General features: G+C 44.0%; 1 protein-coding gene across 1 annotated transcript in view; it reads right to left on the minus strand.

The window, feature by feature from the left end:
* Positions 1 to 3,153: 3,153 nt before the first annotated feature.
* Itgam (integrin subunit alpha M) overlaps positions 3,154 to 23,029 on the minus strand; it is a 79,168-nt gene continuing 59,292 nt past the window's right edge. Inside the window, exons 14-30 of the mRNA XM_008823789.2 lie at positions 22,783 to 22,992; positions 11,510 to 11,640; positions 11,259 to 11,419; positions 10,577 to 10,731; positions 10,354 to 10,485; positions 9,934 to 10,007; positions 9,585 to 9,726; positions 9,379 to 9,501; positions 8,704 to 8,783; positions 7,471 to 7,554; positions 7,079 to 7,154; positions 6,435 to 6,542; positions 6,182 to 6,265; positions 5,973 to 6,086; positions 5,799 to 5,900; positions 5,471 to 5,581; positions 3,154 to 4,324 (exon numbers count right to left, since the gene is read on the minus strand). Coding sequence (XP_008822011.1) covers positions 4,253 to 4,324; positions 5,471 to 5,581; positions 5,799 to 5,900; positions 5,973 to 6,086; positions 6,182 to 6,265; positions 6,435 to 6,542; positions 7,079 to 7,154; positions 7,471 to 7,554; positions 8,704 to 8,783; positions 9,379 to 9,501; positions 9,585 to 9,726; positions 9,934 to 10,007; positions 10,354 to 10,485; positions 10,577 to 10,731; positions 11,259 to 11,419; positions 11,510 to 11,640; positions 22,783 to 22,992 — 1,959 coding nt within the window. The 3' untranslated portion in view covers positions 3,154 to 4,252. The remainder of the gene's footprint in view (positions 4,325 to 5,470; positions 5,582 to 5,798; positions 5,901 to 5,972; positions 6,087 to 6,181; positions 6,266 to 6,434; positions 6,543 to 7,078; positions 7,155 to 7,470; positions 7,555 to 8,703; positions 8,784 to 9,378; positions 9,502 to 9,584; positions 9,727 to 9,933; positions 10,008 to 10,353; positions 10,486 to 10,576; positions 10,732 to 11,258; positions 11,420 to 11,509; positions 11,641 to 22,782; positions 22,993 to 23,029) is intronic.

Below are 23,029 nucleotides of genomic sequence, written 5' to 3' on the forward strand. Positions count from 1 at the left end.
CAAGTATTTTGTGGAGAGTTTTTGCATCTACGATCATTAAAGAAATTGGTCTGTAGTTTTCTTTCTTGTTATTGTTGTGTCTTCACCTGGTTTGGGTATCAGAATAATACTGGCTTCATAGAACATATTTGGTAGTGTTCATTCACTTTCTGTTTCGTGGAACAAGTTCAGAAATACTGGTGTGAGATCTTCCTAGAAAGTCTGATAGAATTCAGAGGTGAAACCATCTGGTCCAGCACTTTTCTTTGAAGGGAGACTTTTTTTTGTTTTTGTTTTTGTTTTTGTTTTTCAAGACAGAGTCTCCCCGTAGCCCCATTTGTTCTGCAACTCGCTGGAACTCACTGTGTAGATCAGGCTGACCTCAATCTCACAGAAATCTGCCTGCCTCTGCCTCCGGAGTGCTGGGATTAAAGACGCATGCCACCAATGGAAACTTTTAATTCCAGCTTCTATCTCAGTGCTTATAATGGGTGTGTTTAAGGTTATTTATATCTTCTAATCATGTTCTCTGTTTCACTGGAGTCTGTTTTAATAACACCCTTTTAATCTCTTATTTGTGCCTTCTCCCTCTTTTTGTCATACCTAAGAGTTTGTCAATCTTATTTACTTTTTCAAATAAACAGCTCTTTCCTTAGTTTTATGTATTGTTTTCACTGTATGTCTCATTAATCCTTTCCCTCTTATTATTTCTTGTCATCTACTTGGATTGGGATTTGCTGCTTGTTTTCCAAGAGCCTTGAGGTGCATCATTAGGCTGTTTATTTTATATTTCTCAGGGGTTTTGGTTTCTTTGGTTGGTTGGTTTTAGTTTTTTGAGACAAGGTCTCACTATATGGCCCTTCCTGACCTGGAGTTCACTATGTAGACAAGGCTGGCCTTGAGCTAACAAATTCACCTACCTCTGCCTCCTGAGTGCTGGAATTAGAAGTGTGTGCCAATGCTTATTGTTATAAACTTTTCTCTTATGGCCGCCTTAGCTGCATTCCAGAGGTTTAACGGGTTGTGAGTTGCTGTGTTTGACATGGGTGTTTCTTTCCCAGGTCTAGTTTATCTGTTCTTTACACGGAGTGTACACTTTCATGTGTGTACATGGAGGAGGTGATCTTTCTTCTTCCTCCCTGTAAAGTACTCCATTAAGATTTCTCTGCAATACTAGCTTGTCAAAAATTGCCTTAATTTGTGTTTCTCTTGAAATACCATTATTTCACCATCAATTTCAAAAGATAACTTTTCAGGTTATAGCACTTATGGTTCACAGATATTTACTTTCAGAGCTTCAAATATTTTGTTCTATGCTCTTCTGGTTTTTATATGCACTAATGAAAAGTCTGTGGTAATTCTGATATTTCTACCTTTGTATGTAAGTTGGCATTTTCCTCATACCGCTTTCAGGATTAGTTATTTTGTATTTTTAACATCCTGACATGTGTCTGTGAGTTTCTTTTGTAAGTCTTTTTCATTTTATTTTATTTTATGTGTATGTGTATTTTGTATTTTGTCTCATGTAAGTGTACCTGTGCATGCAATGGCCACAGAGACCAGAGAGGACACAGATCCCTGGAACTGGAGTTACAAATGGTTGTAACTGAACCCCAGTCCTCTGCAAGAGCAGCCAGTGCTCTTAACCTCTGAACTATCTCTCCAGCCCCCTATTCCATTTGATTTTATTTCTGGTCCTTCCTCTACACTGTGAATCCTTGGCTGTGGACTCTTGAATGTATCCCAGACTTCTTCCAAGCTTTGCTCATGCTCCCTAACTTTTTTCCCTGTATATGTCTGTTTATATTACTTGACTGTATCTTCTATCCCTGAAATTAATTCTTTTGCATTAGCAGAATGATAGTTATCGGCTGTGTTTTTTCTTTGATTGACCATCTCCTTCGTTGCACGTATTTGATTCCTTTTCAATGTTTCAATCTCCTTGCTAAAATTTCTCCTCCATATTTTGGACTTTCACCTCCAGTTTACTGATTGCTTCATTCTCTTTGGAGACTATCTTGTCAAGGTCTCAGATAATCACCTTAATTTGTGCATCTGTTGATTTGATTCTTCTATATGGTCATTAATTCTTTTAAAAAGTAAAACTCTAAGCTGGGCATGGTGGTGCACACTTTTAATCCCAGGACTTGGGAGGCAGAGGCAGGCGGATCTCTGAGATGGAGGCCAGCTTGGTCTACATAGTGAGTTCCCAGCCAGCTGGGACTACAGGGAGACCCTGCCTCAAAAGACGGGAGGATTATAGAGAGTCCAGGGTAGTGGTTACCACATTCACAAAGGTGTGAGAGGTTGGCACTGGGACTTCTCATGAGGATGGAGGGCCACCTGGAAATAACCATCAAACTTTTTCTGCTCATCAGCCATCCCCATAGGCCTCTCCAGTGCTGTGCTCTTCCTATAGACTTCCAACTGGAAGCACCTTTGTCTCCTCTGGCCACGAGAACCCACTTCACTCACACTCATTGTGAGTGGAGTCAGACATGTCAAGGATCAACACCCTCTCCCCATCCCCCCAAAATCCTCCATTGATAATTATTTGGAAATGGTGCACATGCAGCACACCTCCCTCTGCCCCAGGATGACACTGAGGGACTGGGAACTAACCTTATTTGGACAGGTACATAGATAGGGAAAGAGCCACTGATGAGTAATCAAGATAGCATGCTTCCATCTTCTTGTTCTGAGACAAAGGCCTTGGGGCTCCCCCTCTAGCCAGCAGAGCCTCCGTTCCAGCTAGTTCAAATCAGTTCAGTTAAGACCAAGGCCAGACCTGACACCTCCTCATCTGAACTCATAAACTTATCAATCTTCTTTAAGTTGACCAATCCAAAACCAGGGGAGGGGGAACCCACCAAAATCCTTAAAAATCCAGGCCCTCTGGGAAAGACTTGGATTTCTGTTCCAAATCTCCTCCTCACTTGTGAGGAGTCTTGTTCCTATGTGGGTGTGAATCCTCATCTTTCAATAGTCAATGTCCTCTTCTCTCCACTGCATCTGAGATTTTTCCTGCTCTTTCATTCTTTAATTGGCTAAGAAAATGAACCAGATCACAACCCCTAGACAGCCCAGCTTCCTCTCAATTTTTTATCTTGAGTTTACTTCATGTAGAAGACAAACTTCTAGAAACATATCCAATGAATTTTCCTTATACATGTGTAAAGATTAGATATATCCAATTTATTAATTCAGCATTTGCACTAGCAAGAAGTTGGAAGAACTATATTCAAAGGAGACTGGTTCAACACATTATAATGTACTCACACAGAGGAATAAAATGCAGCTATAGCAATTTATAGTTTATATGAAATAACAAGCATATTGATGAAAAGACAAGCTGCATAGCATACAGTGTTACCATTTGCCTAAAATAGCGTGCATGCATGCATGTGTGTGTGCGTGTGTACGTGTGTGTTTGTACATCCTATAAACTTTGTGAAAGAGATTCAAAACACATAGCCTTGACTACCCCTAAGGAGGGAAGCTGTGTCGCTAGGAAGAGCCACTTTCCACTACACGCTCTTTTTCGTTTTGTTTTGTTTTGCTTTGCTTTGCTTTTGTTTTGCAGTGCTGGGGGTTGGACTCAAGGCCTTGCACATGGTAGGCAAGTGCTCTACCACTGAGCCACATCCCCAGCTTTTCTCTACATACTCATGAATGTCTTTTGATTTTGACCCTACAGACAGGTTCGTTGATTCAAAAATAAAAAATAACATTAAAACAATAAAAAAGAGGTGAAAGGAGATTTATCCTTCTTCACTGGACATCTTTGTGGGACCCGTCAGCACTCTGTGGTGTGGATTTGACAGATTCCTGTCGCTCACCAGCTCTCTAGTCCACGTCTAGCTTCTCCTGGACGCTCAGTACTGCCTTCTGGTCACCAGGCTCTTTCAAGTCTGCAGCACCCATGGAAGAAAACCTCACTTCCTTTAGCAACAGCCATAGCATCTCCCTTTATGCTCATCTGCAAGAACTGCCATCACCTCTCCCAGAGGAGGGCCCATCAGCATCTCTCCTCACACACAAGGAAGGCCAAGAGATTCCTTTTGACCCAAGAGGGTCTGTTGATGACAAGAAATGTCTGAGCCACACACAACTCGCACACATAAGCAGAAAGCCCAAGCTTGCTTTCCTGTGTAAGACATCACTACATCAGCCTCCTAAAGGATATGTCTGTCCAGCAGTCTAGGGACCTGTGTGTTGGCCTGACCAGAGTCCTGCTTGCTGTTGGAGGGGTCACTCCATGGAGAGGGGGCCATTACTGAGGTGGGGCTGCTGGGGGATCAGCTTCATTCATCATGTTCTTGTACTGCCGTTTGAAGAAGCCAAGCTGTCAGGGTAAAAAAAGAAGGTAAGGGCCACAGAGACAGGGCTACAGGTAAAGCTCATACAGAGCAGGGAAGGATAGGATAACAAAACACAGGGCAAAAATTAACAGGGCAGACTATGGGAAGGGTCTGGGAAAAGTGAGACAGGGAGAGAAACAGTATCAACACCAGGGTTAGGGAAGAAATATAAAATAGGTGCTGGAGAGCTGGCTCAGCAGTTAAGAGCACTGACTGCTCTTTCAGGGGACCTGGGTTCGATTCCCAGTACCCATACGGCAGCTAACAACCATCTGTAACTCCAGTTCCAAGGGAATCTGACATCTCCTTCCAACCTCCAGGCATTGCACCACACGGGCGCACTTACATATATGCAGGGAATACATGCATACACATAAAATAAAAATAAAAATAATTTAAAAAATAAATGTAAGGGCCTGGAGAGATGGCTCAATGGTTAAAAACTGTTCTTTCAGAAGACCCAGGTTCGAATCCCAGCACCCACATGGCAACTAATAACTGTCCCTAACTCCAGTTCCAGGGTATCCAACAGCCTCTTCTGTCCTCCTCAGGAATTGCATGACGTGAGTGCACTTACCTATATGCAGGCATGACACTCACACACATAAAATTTAAAAATTAAAAATAAATAAATAAATATAAAACATAACAAGAATAATCAATACTCCTTAAATTGTGGCCATTCTGTACCAGGGGCTATTCTAGTCACTCTGCATGTTTTATGCTAATTTACTTTATAAAATGGGTATTGATATATTATCTTTTTTCTTTATTTTTATGTGTATGAGTGTTGTGTTTACATCTATGTAAGTGTCCTTGTGTCATGCAGTTCCCTTGGAGGCCAGAAAAGGGCACTGGATCCTCCAGAACTGGAGTTATGGATGGGTGTTAGCTGCCATGTGGGTGCTGAGAACAGAATCTGGGTTTTCTGCAAGAACAGCCAGTGCTCTTAACTACTGAGCCAGCTCTTCAGCCCTAATCAATATTATTTTACAAATGACAAAACTGAGGCACAGAGAGGTTCTGACTTGCCCAAAGCCATACAATTAGCAGCAATACTGAGAGCCAAGCCCAGTAATGGAATTCTGTGGAGATGTGGGGAAGCAGAAAGAGGGCCAGCCAAGGTATACCTTGTACAGTCCAGCAGTGATGAGGGCCAGGAGCACCAGCCCCCCGATGGAGCTCCCCACAATGAGCAGTAGAGGGTTGTGAACAATATGTGGCTCCACTTTGGTCTGCGTCTAAGGGAGGGACGGAAGAAAGGAGATGCAACAATGGGACACTTCTGGAGGTTTCCCAACCAGACTTGTGCATTCCTCAAGGACTAGCCCTTCCCTATGACCCACAACACTGCAGCCCTCACTCCTCCCATCTGCTCCTTTCTCTAACCCAAAGATGAGCTTCACAAGCCCAGCTTCCTCCTCCTTCCAGCAGTCCCCCTGTGCCTGAGACAAGTACCTGGGACTTCACAAATAACCCCTGTCCTGGAAGCAGGGCAAACTCGGATTCATTAAACAGGATCTCCGCTGTACTCACAAGCAGAAGGTGGTTATGAGAAGTCTGTGGAGAGAGCAGAGTGAGAGCCCAGCCTGGGGCTCTGAAGGGTCATGGCTGCCTTAAGACCCCACATACCTTAATATACCAGTCAAATGAGAGGTTGCCTTTGAGGACAACACTGAATTTTTCCTGAGCATTGAAGGACGAGATGTCACACTGGATTCTCTTACAGACAGCAACAGAGCAATTCTGGAGAAGGAAGGCAAGGAGGCATATGATGAAAGAAGCTGGGGAGACCATGATGGCTGTACATGTGGCCCCAAGGTTGGAGCCAGGCGTCTTACCAGCACTGGGGTCTTCTCAAGCTCATTCAGGAACTCAGAGCGAGGTGGGGATCTCTCCTCGGTTTGACAGGCACTTGAGAGGTCCTGAGGAATGAGAGGCACTGAGGAGAGAAATGAGGGTGCTGGTCCCACCCAGCAGAGTGATAGTCTGGGTCCCGGGGAGGGTCCAAGGAAGAGGAAACAGAGGTCTTAGGGAAGACCTTAGCTGCGGGAAAAGGAGTTAGACTCACTTCTTGAGCCCAGCTGGACTCACCTGGGAGAAGACAACCTCGGGATGGCTCCATACAGGCACCTGGTTAAGCTGGACAGGGATCCAGAAAACCACACTGATAGGGAGGCTCCTCTGGCCCAGGTTGTTGAACTACACCGGAAGGGAGGGGTCAGAGTTCTGGCCTTGTGACCTCACTGTCTCCTAGAATCAGCTCCTCATTCCCTATAGCCCAGAACAGCTAACATTCTAAGCTTCCTGCCTCTTTAGGGAACCAAGAGTATACACTAAGCACATACTTGAACCACACAGGCTGCTCTTAAGTTCCTGCTCTTCCACCTAGTTGTTTCTTTAGCCATAAACATGGGACAGCAACGGTGCCTCAGAGCCCAGATGGAGGAAAAATAAGCTCATTCTGTGTATGTGTGTGTGTATGTGTGTGTGTGTGTGTGTGTGTGAGAGAGAGAGAGAGAGAGAGAGAGAGAGTGTGTGTGTGTGTGTGTGTTAAGGGGAGAGAGAGAGAGAGAGAGAGAGAGAGAGAGAGAGAGAGAAGAGACAGCTTAGAGCTGTGCCTGGCACACCACAGGAAGCAACATTTGCACACTTCCTAGACCTGCTTTCTGCATTGTCGTCACATCAGTGTCCCTTCCTGGTACCCTCTCACAACCCAGACCTCCCCAGCTCCCCACCTGGTATTGATGCTGTATGACCTGACTGGTCATCTCTGACGCCGTGAAGTTGAGGTATTTGGTAGAGTTCTCACTGCTAAAAGAAGAAAGAGGAGACAGACAGTGATAGAACATGAAGGCGTCCCAGGAGAGGATCTTGGCCTGAGTGTGTAAGGGGGGACTAGGAACAGGAAGGAGCAACGCAGTCTGGGACGCAGGACAGAATGGAGTGGTGGATGACATTTGTCAGACACACGGCATGGTGTGTGTGGGTTTGGGCACAAATACATACACACACGCATATAGTTCCTCCACATAGGCACACATGCACACACAACACAAGTTGGTTCGTTAACACAAATACGTGATGGCTGTATCCAGCCTGATGGGGAAAGAGTCGGGCAGAGCAGCACCTGGTGACCACCATGTAGACAGCATATTTCACAGGCAACTCCAACTGAAACTTAGTCTTGTGGGTGCTGGACATGTTGTTCTCACTGAAGGAAAAGCAAGAGCTTGGTCAGCTCTAAGAGCTGAGAATCAGCCTTTCCTTTTCCCTCACCCTCTACCTCTAGTCAGCCTCCATGTCCTTATCCCCACATCTAAACCCCACAGTCCCCCTGCCCCTGCTTTGCTGGCCCTTCCTCACCCACTCCAGTAGCTAACGCAGCCCTCTAACTGCTCCCTCCCCAGTCCTCAGTCCTGTAGATGGTGACCTTCTAACACATCCCTGTTACTCATGGCCCAGACTGCAAACCCCCTAACAGCGCTCAGCAGTCCTTCTGTCCTTCTGTGCCATGACCCGTACCTACCCACACCGCCAACTCCTTAAACCCTGCACATGTGCTTCAGCTGTTCTTTTAACATTGCTTTACATCTATTTACTTTAGTGTGTGTTGTGTTAATGTGTATGTATTTGTGTACATGCATGCCACAGCACACATGTGGAGGTCAGAGAACAACTTGCAAGAGTCAGTTCTCTCCGGGGATTGAACTCGGGTTATCGGGCTTGGCAATAAACGCCCTTAATTGCTGAGCCATCGCACCAGTCCTACTTTTTTATTTAATTTATTATTATGTGGGTGAATGGGTGCCTACTTGCCACAGCACATATGTGGAGGTCAGAGGACAACTTCATACAGTTGGTTCTCCCCTTCCACTTTTACATGGGCTCCAGGGACTGGACTTAGGTCATCAGTCCTATGCAGTGAGTGTTTGCACCCACTGAACCATCTCACTGGTCCTGATTAAACCAGTCTTAAACAGGCCTCCATCTCGCCAAGCTCTGGGTTTTGCCTGGTACATGCTTCCCTCCATCTTCACACCTTTGCTTGGCTTACTCATAATCTAAATATATTCTCCTCGATAATCTCTAAATATCAAGTTCTCTAGAACGCTGGGCATCTCCCCCACCACCACCCCCACCACTTGATCATTTATTTCATACTGTTTGTAATCGCCTATTCTCTTGTCTGTCTGTGCCACTAAAGAATAACCTCTGTGAGGGCAGGAACCACAGTCTTATCCACCACCAACCCCTCAGTACTTGATATACTGTCTAGCACCAAGAAAGAGAGGGAAAGGTTTTCCCTGGACAAGGGGCAGGACTTCATTGGGGATGCAAATTGTAGGTCAAGAACAGTCACCTGGTCACATTGGCCTTGAGGAGCAGTTTGTTTCCAAGGGAAGCATCCAAGTCCACATCAAATGTGATATTCAAAATGACCTAGAGTTGGAGAATAGAGACTGATTAAAAATGGTATAGAAGAAATAGCACAATTGTCCATCAACCAATGAATGGGATAAATAAAATATGACATGATACAATACTGTTCAGATATACAAAGAGATAAACTGCTGATAGATTAAGATCCTGGAGAGCACAATGCTCACTGCAAGAAGCCAGTCACAGAGCCACACACTATATGCTTCTATGTATGTGGGAAATCCAGAGGCGCAAATCCTTAGACACAGATTAGATTAGTGGCTTCCGGGCACTGATTAGCAAAGTCTCAAATTGATCAGAAAGGTGGATACATAACTGAATACACTAATCACGGAATTGTACATAATGGATGAGTTTATGAGATGTGAATAATACCTCAATAAAGCTGGTTTGTAGAAAGCAACATTTTTTCTTAGAAGGAAAAGGAAAGAGAGTGGGAAGAGATGGAGGAGGAGGAGGAGGAGAAAGATGAGGAGGAGGAGGTGGAGGAGGAGGGGGAAAGGAGGAGGGGGAAGAGGAGGAAGAGGAAGAAGGGGGGAAGAGGAGAACTACACAAGGCAAAGCGGAGAAACAGCACAGGAGCTGGAGCTCTGACCTCTGAGTTGCCAGGGAAGATGGGGTGGTTTATGTTGCAGGTGGTTCTCTTCAGAGCCCCACGCCCTTCAGCAGAAGAGGTAGAATCACAGGTCAGGCGCCAGGATCTCTTTGAGTGCTGGTTCTGGAACCAAGGGAGGCTCTGTCAACCACTGACCCCAGAGGGGAGGAACACAGAGGCCAAGAGGCTGAGGAGCATTTGGCTACCTGAGCTACCAACGCCTTCCGAAAGGACAAACCAGGGGGGTAGGAGAAGGTGGCCTTAGTCCCGTAGGAGTCTTCACCATCATTTCTCACAGTCAGTCTCATACTGAGGCCTCGGGGATCTCCCACCACCAAAGTATCTAGGCTGTGAGAGCAAAAGGCAGGCCAGGAGATGTCAAGGGCTCTTCCACACCAAGTTCATTTGCTGGAGAGAGAATGGAGAACAGAGCAGCCACCCAAGATCTTGTGGCACCAGATACCTCTGAAGGAACACAGGCTCCCTTGAGGATCAGGAATAGAGCATTGCATGGTAATTCAGGTTTGAAGAAAGCCAGGATGAAAAGAAACTCACTCCATGAAACTGAAGGAAATGCTGAGGTCATCTTGGCAAATGCTGTCATTGCCACAATTCTTCTCAAAGGGAAGCTAAGAAAAAATACAATAAAAGGAAATCACGAAGAATAAGATAAAATGTTTAAATGAGGGGCTGGAGAGATGGCTCAGCGACCTGGGTTCAGTTCCCAGCACCCACATGGCAATTAACACCCATCATTAACTCCAGCTCCAGGGGATATGACACCCTCTTCTGGCCTCCACAGGCACTGCACAACATAGTTACACTTACATACAAACACTCATACACATAAAATAAAAATAAAGAAATCAAAAAATTTTAATGTTTAAATGAAATTATATAAAATAAAAGAAGCTTTAGCAACCTCTCCTTCTGATCTCTTCTAAGCTCCTACAGGGCCCCAACCCCCGGACTCACCGTGGCTGTGAAGAGTTTTTGAGCATCCATAGCCAGAACTGGCCGAAGGTTCCCCGAGAAAGGCAAGGGAATCCCCATCAGCGTATAGTTGAGGCGCAGGACGATGGGGTTCACTGAGTCGTTCACACAGCCCTGAGAGATAGTGGGGATTGGGCGATCTGTCTTCCTCAGCTTCCCAAGGCCACTCATTCTCAGCCAAGGGATCTGCCGTTTGCCTGCTCACCGGTAACTGTAGCTTCAGGTTTTCACATTTCCGCATCAGCCCTAAGGTCTGCGTGTGCCTGCACGTGCTGTTCTTTGTCTCCTCAAAGATGGCGCGTGCGTTCTGGCGGCCTGGGTCCAAGGCCAGGTCATAAGTGACAGTACTCTGGATATCTCCTGAAGAGAAGAGGTGGTAAGGAGCTCAGCAGACAGGGTCTGTGGCCACAGCTCCACTCCGAAAGGTATGATTTTTGGCACGTTATCTGAACTCTCTGAATTAATTCCTCATTTTCAGAGTAAGAATAATAATTATCAGTGGTAGAAAGAAATGAAGTAGTGCCCATAAATAAGTCCTCAAAAAAGAAAATCATAGCCGTTCTGTTCTAACAGTTACTGGAGAGCTGGTTCTACTTCTCTTCTCTCTAAGGGGCTTTTGTTTGGCCTGGTTTTCTCTTTGTAATTCACCAGTTTGACTGTAGTGTGCTTTGTTGCAGTTCCCTTTGTATGTATCCTGCTTTGATTTTGTAAATAATCAATGTTTTGATTAGTTTTGAACAAGTCTTAGCCACTGTTTATTACTTCTTTCTTATTCACAGCCCCAATCTCTGCTCCCCGTCTCCCCAGCTCGAGCCAGAAGGCTAGGCAAACCAAGAGGAGCAAACGTCTCTATCTTTTAACCTGGAGATTTACCCATCACACCTCACCTCTCAACCGATCACGTGTGCTCTTGTGGATGCGGAGGCAGACTCTGACCTCCCCAGCATCCTTGCTTCTTGCCACTTGTTCCTGACACTCAAATACACTCCTTGCCAATTTCTTGGGATTGAACTCCATAGTTGCCTCAAGTGTCAGTACTGGCTGTGCTCTAGGGGGACACCAGAGATCCATCAGGAACCTTCAGACAGCAAAGAAGCTTCTTCAAGGGAAAACAGCTGCTGTGCTCCAAAGTTCTCACCTGAGCAGCAGGATGTGTCCCTGGGCCCCCACAGTCAGGTCTGTCAAGCCATCCATTGTGAGATCTTTGCCCCCACTCAGAGACTGACCCAAGTACTGGAGCCCAGGGGAAAGTTGGGAGCCTGTGATCCTCTGAGAATGAGAAAGAGAAGAACAGGGAAGAGTGTGACAAAATCACCCAAGACAGAGCACAGACTCTCTGGATGCTACCCCAGGCTCATCCCCTATACTTTTCAAAGAATTGAGATAATTTAAAACTTATCAAGCAATTACTTTAAGTTACAATCTCAGAATGATGCCCAAATTTTTCCTTAATTATCTGAGTTTGCAAAAGAAAGCAAAATGTTTTATAGGAAAGAATAAAAATATATTATTTGGTCTAGTTGGATCTCATTTATATAGTCAGAAAAATGCAAACATTGAATACTGATCTAACAAAAATTCTATCTTTTATTTTATTTATTTTATTATTTTGTGTGTGTATATTTGGGGCACATGCCCACCATGGTGCACGTGTGGAAGCTGGGGGAAAACTTGCAGGAGCCAGCTCTCTCCTCCCATCCTGTGGGTCCTAGGGATCAAACTTAGGTCATCAGGCTTGGAAGCAAATACCTTTACCTGCCAAACCATCAAACTGACCCCAAAATTCTCATATAAGAATGAGGAATAATTCAGAGGTAGAGAGTTAGTATGTTACAAGGCGGAAATTAAAAGTCAGCATAATCTTACCATTGACAGTGGCTAGCAGGTCAAGCACTTGCCCACAAGCCTGAGTACCTGAACTTGATCCCTGGAACCCATGGTGGAAGGAGAAAAACAATGTCTGAAACTTATCTTTTGACCCCTGTTGGGAGCCGGAGGCTCAGCCATTTCTCAAAACTGCTGACAGACCTGAGTTGGTGACTTTCCATTCTGCCCACCCTCCTCCCGCGGGCATGGGAAAGTGCCCACAACCTTGGCTCATAGCCGGGGCTGGTAGCCTGCGGCCTTGCTCTAGTTATTGTAAATAGCTCTGTTTTCTGTTGATCAGTAGACTCTCACAGGCACTGGATGGAGACCGCGGCCTTTGCCTGCGGTCTTGTTTTCTATCCCAGTAACTGCCTTGCTCTCAGTGGATTCCTCCTTTGGAGTGCACCTGGGTCTTTGCTATCTGGCTGATATGATTCAGTCCAGTCTGCACTTCTTATTTTACTGTATGCTTGTGCTTCAATAGACGAGACTTGATCAGAGCACTGTCTTGTCTCCATTTCTCTTGTCTGATTGCCCCATCCAAATCCCCACTCCCCAATCCAGGTACCCCATTGCAGTTCCCGCGGGGTGGGACAGACCACCATGTGTGCACCTGCACATGCACTTATAAACATATATCACAGACACACACACACACACACACAATTTTTAAGTGCATGAGACACCGCCTGGGGGTGAAGAGCTGCCCTTTCTCCACATCTTCACCAGCACTTCTGATTTTCATCTGTCTGGTAGCAAGCATTCAAACTGTGTGAGACAACGTCTCACTGTGGTTTTGATTCACATCTCGCTAATGGTTAGTGACCCTTAATGGTCATAATGTACTTGTTGGTCATTTGTATGACTTCTTTTTTTTTTGAAAAACATGTATGCACATCGTGCCCATTATTAATTGTCATATAAAATAATGAAATTCTGTCATTTGTAGCAATGTAGATGGAACTGGATGAAATTAGGTTAAATCAAATAAACCAGACACAGAAAGAAAAATATTGCATACTCTTATTTATGGAAGGCAAAAGAATAGATCACATAGAAGAGAGTGGGATAGTGGTCACTAGAAACTGAAAAAGGAAGGAGTAAACAGGGCACAGGTCAGATAATGGGTACCAAAAGAGTTACATCGGAGTTATTTCTGGGGATCTAATAACTCAATAGTGCAACTTAGTCTACAAAAAATGTATGATGGGGGCTGGAGAGATGGCTCAGTGGTTAAGAGCACTGGCTGCTCTTGCAGAAGACCAGGGTTTAGTTCCCAGCATCCACATGGCGACCAACAACCAGCTGTAATTCCAGTTCCAGGGAATCATATACCTTCTTCTGTCCTCCACGGGCATTGCCCACATGGGTGCACTTACATACATGCAAGCAATACACTTATACACACAAAATAAAAATAGTGAATAAAATATTTTTAAATGTATGACAGATTGACAATAACTTCAAGAGTTTGAAGTTTCCTAACACATACAAATGATAAATGCTTAAGGAGACAGAAATGGCAAAGACCCTGATTCGATCATTACACATGTACATGTGTGCTGAATTATCATACCATAGACCATAAATACATACAAATCCTATGTGCACTCCACCTGGTGTAGGGGCTGAGAACTTGGCAGACTGCCTGAGAGTGCCTGAACGGGCCTCTGCCTAGGGTGGGGGCAGAGAACTCAGCAGACAACCTGAGAGTGCCAGATCTGGCCTCCACCTGGTGTAGGGACTAAGACCTCAGCAAACCACCTGAGAGAACCTGGATCTGCCCTCCAGGTGATGCTGAGCTTCCCCAAAGCTTCCCCAAATCACACCATACCCAACCCCCTAAATGGGATTATATGAGGCCCCTCCCACAGCCCCAGAGGTAGACCTACCCTACTATAGGGCAGAGACCTTAACATACCACCTGAGAGTGCCTGATCTGGCCTCCACCTGGTGGAGGGGTTGAGAACACAGCAAACTGCCTGAGAGTGCCTAAATCAGGCCTCCCTCCTCTTAGCAAACTTCCCAACTGTGCTCTGAGTACCTGCTAGAAGGAGTCCAAACGTTAGAAAGAAGCCTGAGTGTAACAGACTTGAGCCTGACTTGGGCCTCTCTGGGAGTTCGTGAGTAGCTGATCTGAAGCCATCAGTTCCCTCCAAAATAAAATCTGAGAGAACAGCTTTACATACCCAATAAGAAGACAACCAAGGCACAACAATAATACAAACAGAAGCAGACCTCAACTCAACAAAGGAAGGCTTGAGTTTCATACCAGAATCACAAACAACAAAAGAAATACATGTGCCAAAATCACAATGGAAAAATAATAACAGGGAAAACCAAAACAGTGTGTTCCCACCAAACTCCACCAGTCCCGTAAAAGAGTTCTACAAAGAACCCCCTAGTGATAACCCAGGACACATAATTTTAAAAAGCAATCATAAACATGATCAAAGAATTCAACGAACTTAAAGAACACATAAACAAATCAAAGAACTAAAGAACATAGGGATAAATTCATTTTTTAATTCACAAAAGAGAAAAATTGAAGAAAAGTCAGGCTGAAATGAAAAAGGAAGTGAAAAACTCAGTAAGCCAATTTGAAACAACAGGAAAAATCCTCACCACTAGAATGAATGAAATGGGAAATAGAATATCAACACAACCAGGGCTAGAGAGATGGCTCAGTGGTTAAGAACACTGGTTGTTCTTGCAGAAGACCTGGGTTCGAATCCCAGCACCCACATGGAAGTTAACAACTGTCCGTAACTCCCAGGGGATCCGATGGCATCTTCTGACCTCCATGGGCATTGCACAACACGGGTGCACTTACCTACATGCAAGCAATACACGCATACACATAGAATAAAAATAATAAATAAATAAAATTTTTAATTAAAAAAATATCAAAATAACCAAAAAAGAAAACTATAGACCTAGATCCTTAATGAACATAGAAGCAAAAAATCTCAATGAAATACTTGCAAAACCACATACAAACACACATCAAAAAAGATCATTCATCATGATCAAGTAGGCTTTATTCAAGAGATGCAGAGATGGTTCAATATACACAAATCAATAAATGTCATAAATCATATAAATGGACTCAAAGACAAAAACCACATTATCTCAATAGATGCAGAAAAGGCTTCAAACAAAATTCAGCATGCATTCATGATTAAAGTTCTAAAGGGAATTGGACTGGAGGGAACATCCCTCAACACAATTAAAGCCAAATACAACAAACCCACAGCCAACATCATTCTAAATGGAAAAAAAAAAAACGGAAGCACCCCCATTAAATTAAAATCAGAAACCAGACAAGGCTGTCCACTATCTCCACTCCTTTTCAATATAGTGCTTGAAACTCTGGGTAGAGCAATAAGACAAGAGACGGAAATTAAAGGAGTACTAATTGGAAAAGAAGAGGTCTAATTATCCCTTTTTGCAGATGATATGACACTATACCTAAGAGAGCCCAAAGATTCCACCAAAAAACTCCTAGAAATGATCAACACCTTCAGTAAAGTGGCAGGTTATAAAATTGTTCTACAAAAATCAGTAGCCTTTCTATACACCAAAAACAAGCCCAACCGAGAAGGAGTACAGAGAAACCCTCCCTTTCACAATAGCCTCAAAAAAATATAAATAAAATAATTTGGAATAAATCTGACCAAAGACATCAAAGACCTCCACAATGAATTTTAAATATTTAAAGAAAGAGATTGAGAAAGACACCAGAAGATGGAAGGACCTCCCATGCTCATGGACTGGAAGAATTAATATTGTGAAAATGACCATCCTACCAAATGCCATTTATAGATTCAATGCAATGCCAATCAAAATCCCCATGACATACTTCACAGAATTAGAAAAGAAAATCCTTAAATTTGTATGGAAGCACAAAAGGCCCCAGATAGCCAAAGCAACCCTGAGCACAAAGAGCAACACTGGGGGCATCACTATACCAGATCTCAATGTATACTACAGAACCATAGTCATAAAAACAGCATGGTACTGGCACAGAAATAGACACATAGATCAATGGAACATCATTAAAGGCCCAAACCTGAGTACATGCAATTTTGGCCACCTGATATTTGACAAAGGTGCCAAGAACACACAATGGAGGAAAGACAGCATCTTCAACAAATGGTGCTGGCAAAAATGGATCTCCACCTGTAGAAGAATGAAACTAGAGCCTTACCTTTCACCTTGCACAAAAGCCAACTCCAAATGGATCAAAGAGCTCAGCGTGAAACTCAAAACTCTGAAACTATAAGAAGAAAACATTGGCAGTAACTTACAAGATAAAGGTGTAGGAAAGGACTTTCTAAATCAGATACTAGTTGCTCAGGAATTAAGGTCAACAATCAACAAGTGGGACCCCATTAAAGTAAAAAGCTTCTGTACAGAAAAAGAAATAATCAAGAAAGTGAAGAGAAAACCCAGAGTGGGAAAAAATCTTCATCAATGACACATCTGACAGGGGTTTAATATCCAGACTATATAAAGAACTAAAAAAAAACAAAGAACCAAGAAAACAAATGATCCAATTAAAAGGGTAAAGATCTAAACAGAAGAGTTCTCAAAGGAAGAAATAAAGATGACTAAGAAACATCTCAAAAATTGTTCAACATCATTAGTGATTAGGGAAATGCAAATTAAAACCACCCTAAGGTATCACCTTACCCCAATTAGACTGGCTAGGATCAAGAGAAAAAATTAAATCAAATGCTGGCAAGGATGTGGATAAAGAGGAATGCTCATTCACTACTGATGGGACTGCAAATTCACACAACCCTTATGTAAAGTAGTGTGGGGAACTCTTAAAAAACTAAAAATGAACCTACCATTTGACCTGGTTATACCCCTCTTGGCATAGACCCAAGGGACTCATTCTATTGCAGAGACATTTGTACAATCACGTTTGTTGCTGCTCTTTTCACAATAGCTAAGAGATGGAAGTAACCTAAGTGTTCCTCAACTGATGAGTGGATAATGAAAATGTGGTACATTTTACACAAGGAGTTTTGCTCAGCAGCAAAAAAAAAAAGATGAAATAATGAAATTTGCAGGTAAATGGATGGATCTAGAAACAGTTATACTAAGTGAAGTAACACAGACTCAGAAAACTAAAAAGACATACGTTCTCCCTCATATGTGGATCCTCGCACCAAATCCTTATAAGTGAGTACATATCCTGATGGAACTGCAGGAACCAGTAATATGGAAGGGAACCAGGGAGGTAAAGGGAAAGAAGGAACCCAAGAGAGAAGAATAATAGGAGAAAGGTGTTACTAAGGGAGAAATATGGAAAAAGGGGGTCGTTAAAGGCAAAGGGGGGAAGGAGGGCTACATAAAGAACTATGGGAATAAAGGGAGGAAAATTATCCCGATACACAGTAAAAAAAAAAAAAAAGAAGAAGAAGAAAGAAAGAAAAGAAAAGAAAAAAGCCTTAAGCACAGAAGGAACCCTACAGGGATGGAAGAAAGCCCTACCAGAACCTATATCGTTGTTAAATGAGAATTCCAGTGCCAGAGGCAGGTTGCCCCGCTATGAGCTGTTAGCCAGAGGGGCCCTAGAGGTCCCCAAAACAATAAAGGCCATTGCCAATAATTTTGGTTATACACCAGAAGTGGACAGTAAAGCCTTATTGCTAAAGCCACTCCATTATGTGAGCATGGGAGAAGAGAAATCAAGCTTGGACTAAGCTGGAAACTCCCTGCCACTGGATGTAGCCTTCATAGAGCCAGGAAGCACTATGCAGTTAGCTGGGGGAGAATTTTCCTGAGAATTCTGCTCAATTACTGGTCCTGCATACTGCACTATCAACATGCCAAACAAGATGTTCCAGCTCGTGCAATAATGGCACATCTAGTCTATGTACAACCAGCAAATTTTCAATTGTATATAATGCCCACTCCTAGAGGTGGAGCACACATCTGGCACTGTAGACCAGGCCAACTTCCTGTGGCAAGGGTGGATATAGGCCCGAGTGGGGAAGTCACTGCAATTGCTTTGTTAGATGGATGTGATGCACCTGCTAAAGTACCGTCCAAGCATTTGTGTTTATGCCCATTGGTTAAGTTATTATAGAAGCCACTATTTGGATGTTCTTGCTTCTTGCTGTTTGTGTCTTTATAGTAGATGGAATCCCACTGAAATGGGCCAACAGCCCATGGGAAACAGATTATGCAGAGATCCAAAAGCTCAGTGCCTTGCCACAATGGGAGGAAGATCGTCCCACACCCGTCACCCCCTCCAAGACTCAGGGACTTTTACAGAAGAGGTTGATGGAAAGAATGTAAGAGCCAGAGGAAGGGGTGGAGTGTTACCTGGAAGTGTCCTCTGACCACTATGCTGGCAAACTACAGTCACACCTCCTTCCCACTTTTGTCAAGGAGGCAATGGGAGCATCAGTTACCCCCCCCCACCCAAACATTCAACCTTAGCTGCATGGGGGGGGGGAGGCTAAGGGTGTATGAGCCAAGGATGCCACAAGGCACCTCTCTCATCATTTTGTGTGGCTGCTGGGAAACTACAGGATCTGTACTGGGTGTGAACTTTCCAGGGCAGCTATAAATGGGGGAAGCGCCCATTCTTCTGTTAGCACCCTGTGCTCTGTTAGCAAGCCCAATAAACTCATTAGGATTCTCAAAAAAAAAAAGAACAGAGCTAATGAAAACCATCACTATTCCACCACGTTGGCAAATCCTTTGGTCTTTGATTTCTTAGTCCTATTTTCCCCCCTTAAAATTCGTTGTATAGATATTTTATGTAACCTGCTTCAAGTTATTTTTGGAAAAATGTGTTAAAAATTGCCTCTCAGGCCAGGCGTGGTAGTACATGCCTTTAATCCCAGCACTTGGGAGGCAGAGGCAGGCAGATCTCTGTGAGTTCAAGGCCAGCCTGGTCTACATACTGAGTTCCAGGACAGCTGGGGCTGTAGGGAGACCCTCTCTCAAAAAGACCAAAAAAATTGCCTCTCTTTGGACTAATAATAAAAAGAATACTATGTGAAAATTAATTTAAATTTTTTAATTAAAAAAATAGGAAAGGGCTGGAAAAATGGCTCAGTGATTAAGAACACTGAATGTTCTTGCAGAAGACCCGGGTTCGAATCCCAGCACCCACATGGCAGCTAACAACTGTCCGTAACTCCAGTTCCAAGGGAATCCAACAGCCTCTTCTGTCCTCTGTGGGCATTGCACGACATGGGTGCACTTACCTACATGCAGGCAATACATGCATACACATAAAATAAAAATAATACTTTTTTTAAAGTTTTAAAATTAGGAAAATAACCATGTCTCTTGGGTATGTGGTGAATAATGGAAAGAGCTAAAAGTGGTGTCCTCAAGAGAGAAATGAAACAGAAACCATGATTTCAAATTATACCACAGAGCCATGGTAACAAAACAGCATGGAACTGGCACAAAAACAGAGAACAGTGGAATAGAACAGAGGACCCAGAAATAAACCCATGACCTACCTACAGTCACCCAATTTTCACAAAAGTGCCAAAAATTGGTGTTGGGAAAACAGTATCATCATGTAAAGTGAAGCTAGATTCTTATATCTCGCCTTGTACAAAAGTCACCTTAAAAATAGGTCAAAGACTTTAATGTAAAACCTGGAATTGTGGCACCACCTGAAGAAAACATAGGGTAACTGCTTCAGGGAGTAGCAGAGGGAATGAATGGGACAAAAATAGCCAAGATAGGAGGAAAAACTGACAAACAGAATTGCGTGAAATTTAAACGCTTCCACACAGAAACGGAAACAGAATAGAGGAGCCAGAGAATTGGAAGAAATCTCTGCAAGATCTGATAGGGTATTACTAACCAGATTACACAAAGAACTCAAAAAATTTAACATCAAAAGAACTAATTCACTCAAACAATAAGTAGAAAAATGAAGTGAACGGTACTCAGAAAAAGAAGTACAAATGACCGTAAACACGTGGAAAACTGACCACCATCTTCAGCCATCAGGGACATACAAATCAAAACTACACTGAAATTCTACCTCATCCTAGTCAGAATGGCTGTCACCAAAAAATCAAGCAATAGTGGCTAGAGAATGCCTTCACGGTTAAGAGTAGTGGCTGCTCTTGCAGAGGACCTGGGTTCAGTCCTCAGCACACACATGGCGGCTAACAACCATCTGTAACTTTGTAGGAAACCAGGATGCCAGGCCCTAGGGTGAGGTGAGCCTAAAACTTATAGGTCCAGGCTGCATTCTCTGCTGAAGGGAGGGGCACTGAAAACAGTGGCTCTGATAATCCCTGCCTTGCAGAACACTGCTGGGCTGGCTGGAGGAAGCGGCCCGGTCATAAAAGTGCAGGCTCCCCACTCTGTGGGACAGCGTCTTGGTCAACAACCCTTAGCTCATCTCCTTGTCCTAAACAAATAACTCAGCTATCCCTGGCTAAGAGATTAGGCCAGGTTAAAGGTTTACTCCTGAGCTAAAAGCTAAAAGTTCACCATGCTTTTATCTCTAAGAAAGAAAACATTGTGGCCAATAAATTACTGGATGGGCATTGATAACCTTGAGTAAAAGTTTAAGAATCCTTCTGGCGCCAACTAACAGACTAAATGTCCTGTTTCTTTGTACCCTAAATCTTTGTATGGGACTGTCATATCCCACGTGACTGCTAGTTCCTTGGGATGTATAAAAACCATCTGAATTGTAAAATAAATCGTCCTGTTGGGAAGAGTTTGACTCTGTCACCGATCAGACCCTCTGCCCCGAAGCCAGCAGGTCCCCTGCTAAGCAAAGCAAATCTGAGTCCCTACATAACTTTATTCCAGGAGATCCAGTGCCTTCTTCTGACTCTGAAAGCACTGCATGTACATGGTGCACTTGCGTGCAGGCAAACCATTCATATACATAAAACAAAAATAAGTAATTTTTAAAAGAATTTCAATATGGGGCTGGGGAAATGGCTCAGAGGGTAAAGTGCTTGTTGTACAAGCACAAAGACCTGAGTTCAGATCCCACACCAAAGTCAGACATGATGGTGCTCATCTATAACCTCCACACTGGGAGATGGAGACAGGTGGATTCTGGGAACTTGCTGGTTAGCCAGTGTAGCCAAAACAGCAAGCTCAGATTCAGTAAGAGACCTTGTGTCAAAAAATAAAGTGAAGGACCAGTTCTGAGATGACTCAGTGAGTAAAGGCACTTCTGCCAAGCCTGATGTTCAATCCCTGCCCCACATGGTAGACAGAGAGAACTAACTCCCACAAGTTATCCCCTAACCAACACATGCAATTTTAAAAATTAACTTATGCCACCCTCTAGAAGGCCCAGGGAACACTGTGAAAGACGGACAAGAAGAAAGAAAAGCCATAAAATAGGAAGGAGAACCACAGAATGCCATCTTCAGGGCATGGTATGCCCACTCCAATCATGAACTCCATGCAACTGAGCTTGCCTACACTGACCTACACAGAATGAGCCTATGAGCAGCCGGCCTTGGGTGGAGGAGGGACTCAAGAGCACCTCCCATCCATTAAACTCGTGGCCACCAATAGATTCTAGGAGAAGCAACTCACAGCCATCAGCTGAGTAACTGCTGGTGAAACCGCCAGGCTCAATGGAACGTTCCAGACCCACAGTCGCACAGATGGCCCCAGTTAAACTCAGTGGGTCTCAAAACAAAAACATAAACATGCATATATAGGGAGGGGAGGGCGGGGGTGAGTGAGAGGCAAGAGAAGGGAGGAGGCAAGAGTAATCAGAATGCATGGTACTCATGCATGAAAACATCAAAGGAAAAATTTAATTTTTAAAACATCGAAAAAGAAATATGAAAATAATAAAATAGAAAAGTGTCCTTCTCAATAAAAGGACTTCCCAATGCCAATCTCTGACCTCCACAAGCACCCGAGTAGGGGATTTCACCCATACAGACATAGGCATATATGCATACAACACACACAGAGAAACACACAGGCACAGACACACACAGACACACACACACGCACACACACTCACACACACACACACACACCACAAATTTCAACATAGAACAACAGTTTTAAACCCAGCATGAACAATCCCAGGAAGCAATGAAGTCTTGGAAGGTGTCCACGAGTACGGGCTTCTATGATGCAGGACCTCCAGTACTAAAATTGGGACAAAACTGGGAAAAATAGGGCTCTGGGAAAAACCAGAACTGAGAATCAAAGGAATGGCACAAGGTACAGCAGATCACTAGCACTAATTCATCTGGCATAACTGCAATCCCATGCCAGTGGTTAGGCATGTACAACGCCACACCTCCGTTTGCCACGTACAGTCTCCAGGCTTCATCTGTGAGGTCGGAGTGATGATGCCCCAAAGCATCTTCTTCCGTCGGAGAATTCACCTAGACTTGCGATTCTGTGAGGTATCTGCGGAGGGTGTGTTACTCTTTTTGAACATTCCAAAAGGAGGGAAGGAAAACTGATCTGGCAGCTGGGAATGTTGGATCCGTGGGAACAGGTCGGCACACAAGTTACTGCTGCACAAGGTCGGTGATCAGGATTTACCTGGCTGTGGGAGGTGCTGATGCTGACGACTGATGTTCCATGAAAAAGGTAGACAGCACCTCGGTTCTCCTGCTCTCCTGGGGCTCCGATGGCCACATCTGTCAGCTTGTCTCCATTCACATCTCCCAGCACTGTCAGAGCTGCCCCAAAGCGACCCCAGGGATGGCCCTGCTCACCGTAGAGAACAGCCTCACACCGCCACGGAGCCCTCTGGTAAGCAGAAACAATGACAGGCCCCCAAACCAGG

This window comes from Nannospalax galili, unplaced genomic scaffold, assembly GCF_000622305.1.
Source record: "Nannospalax galili isolate Female #2095 unplaced genomic scaffold, S.galili_v1.0 scaffold788, whole genome shotgun sequence".
Classification (NCBI taxonomy): Eukaryota; Metazoa; Chordata; class Mammalia; order Rodentia; family Spalacidae; genus Nannospalax; species Nannospalax galili.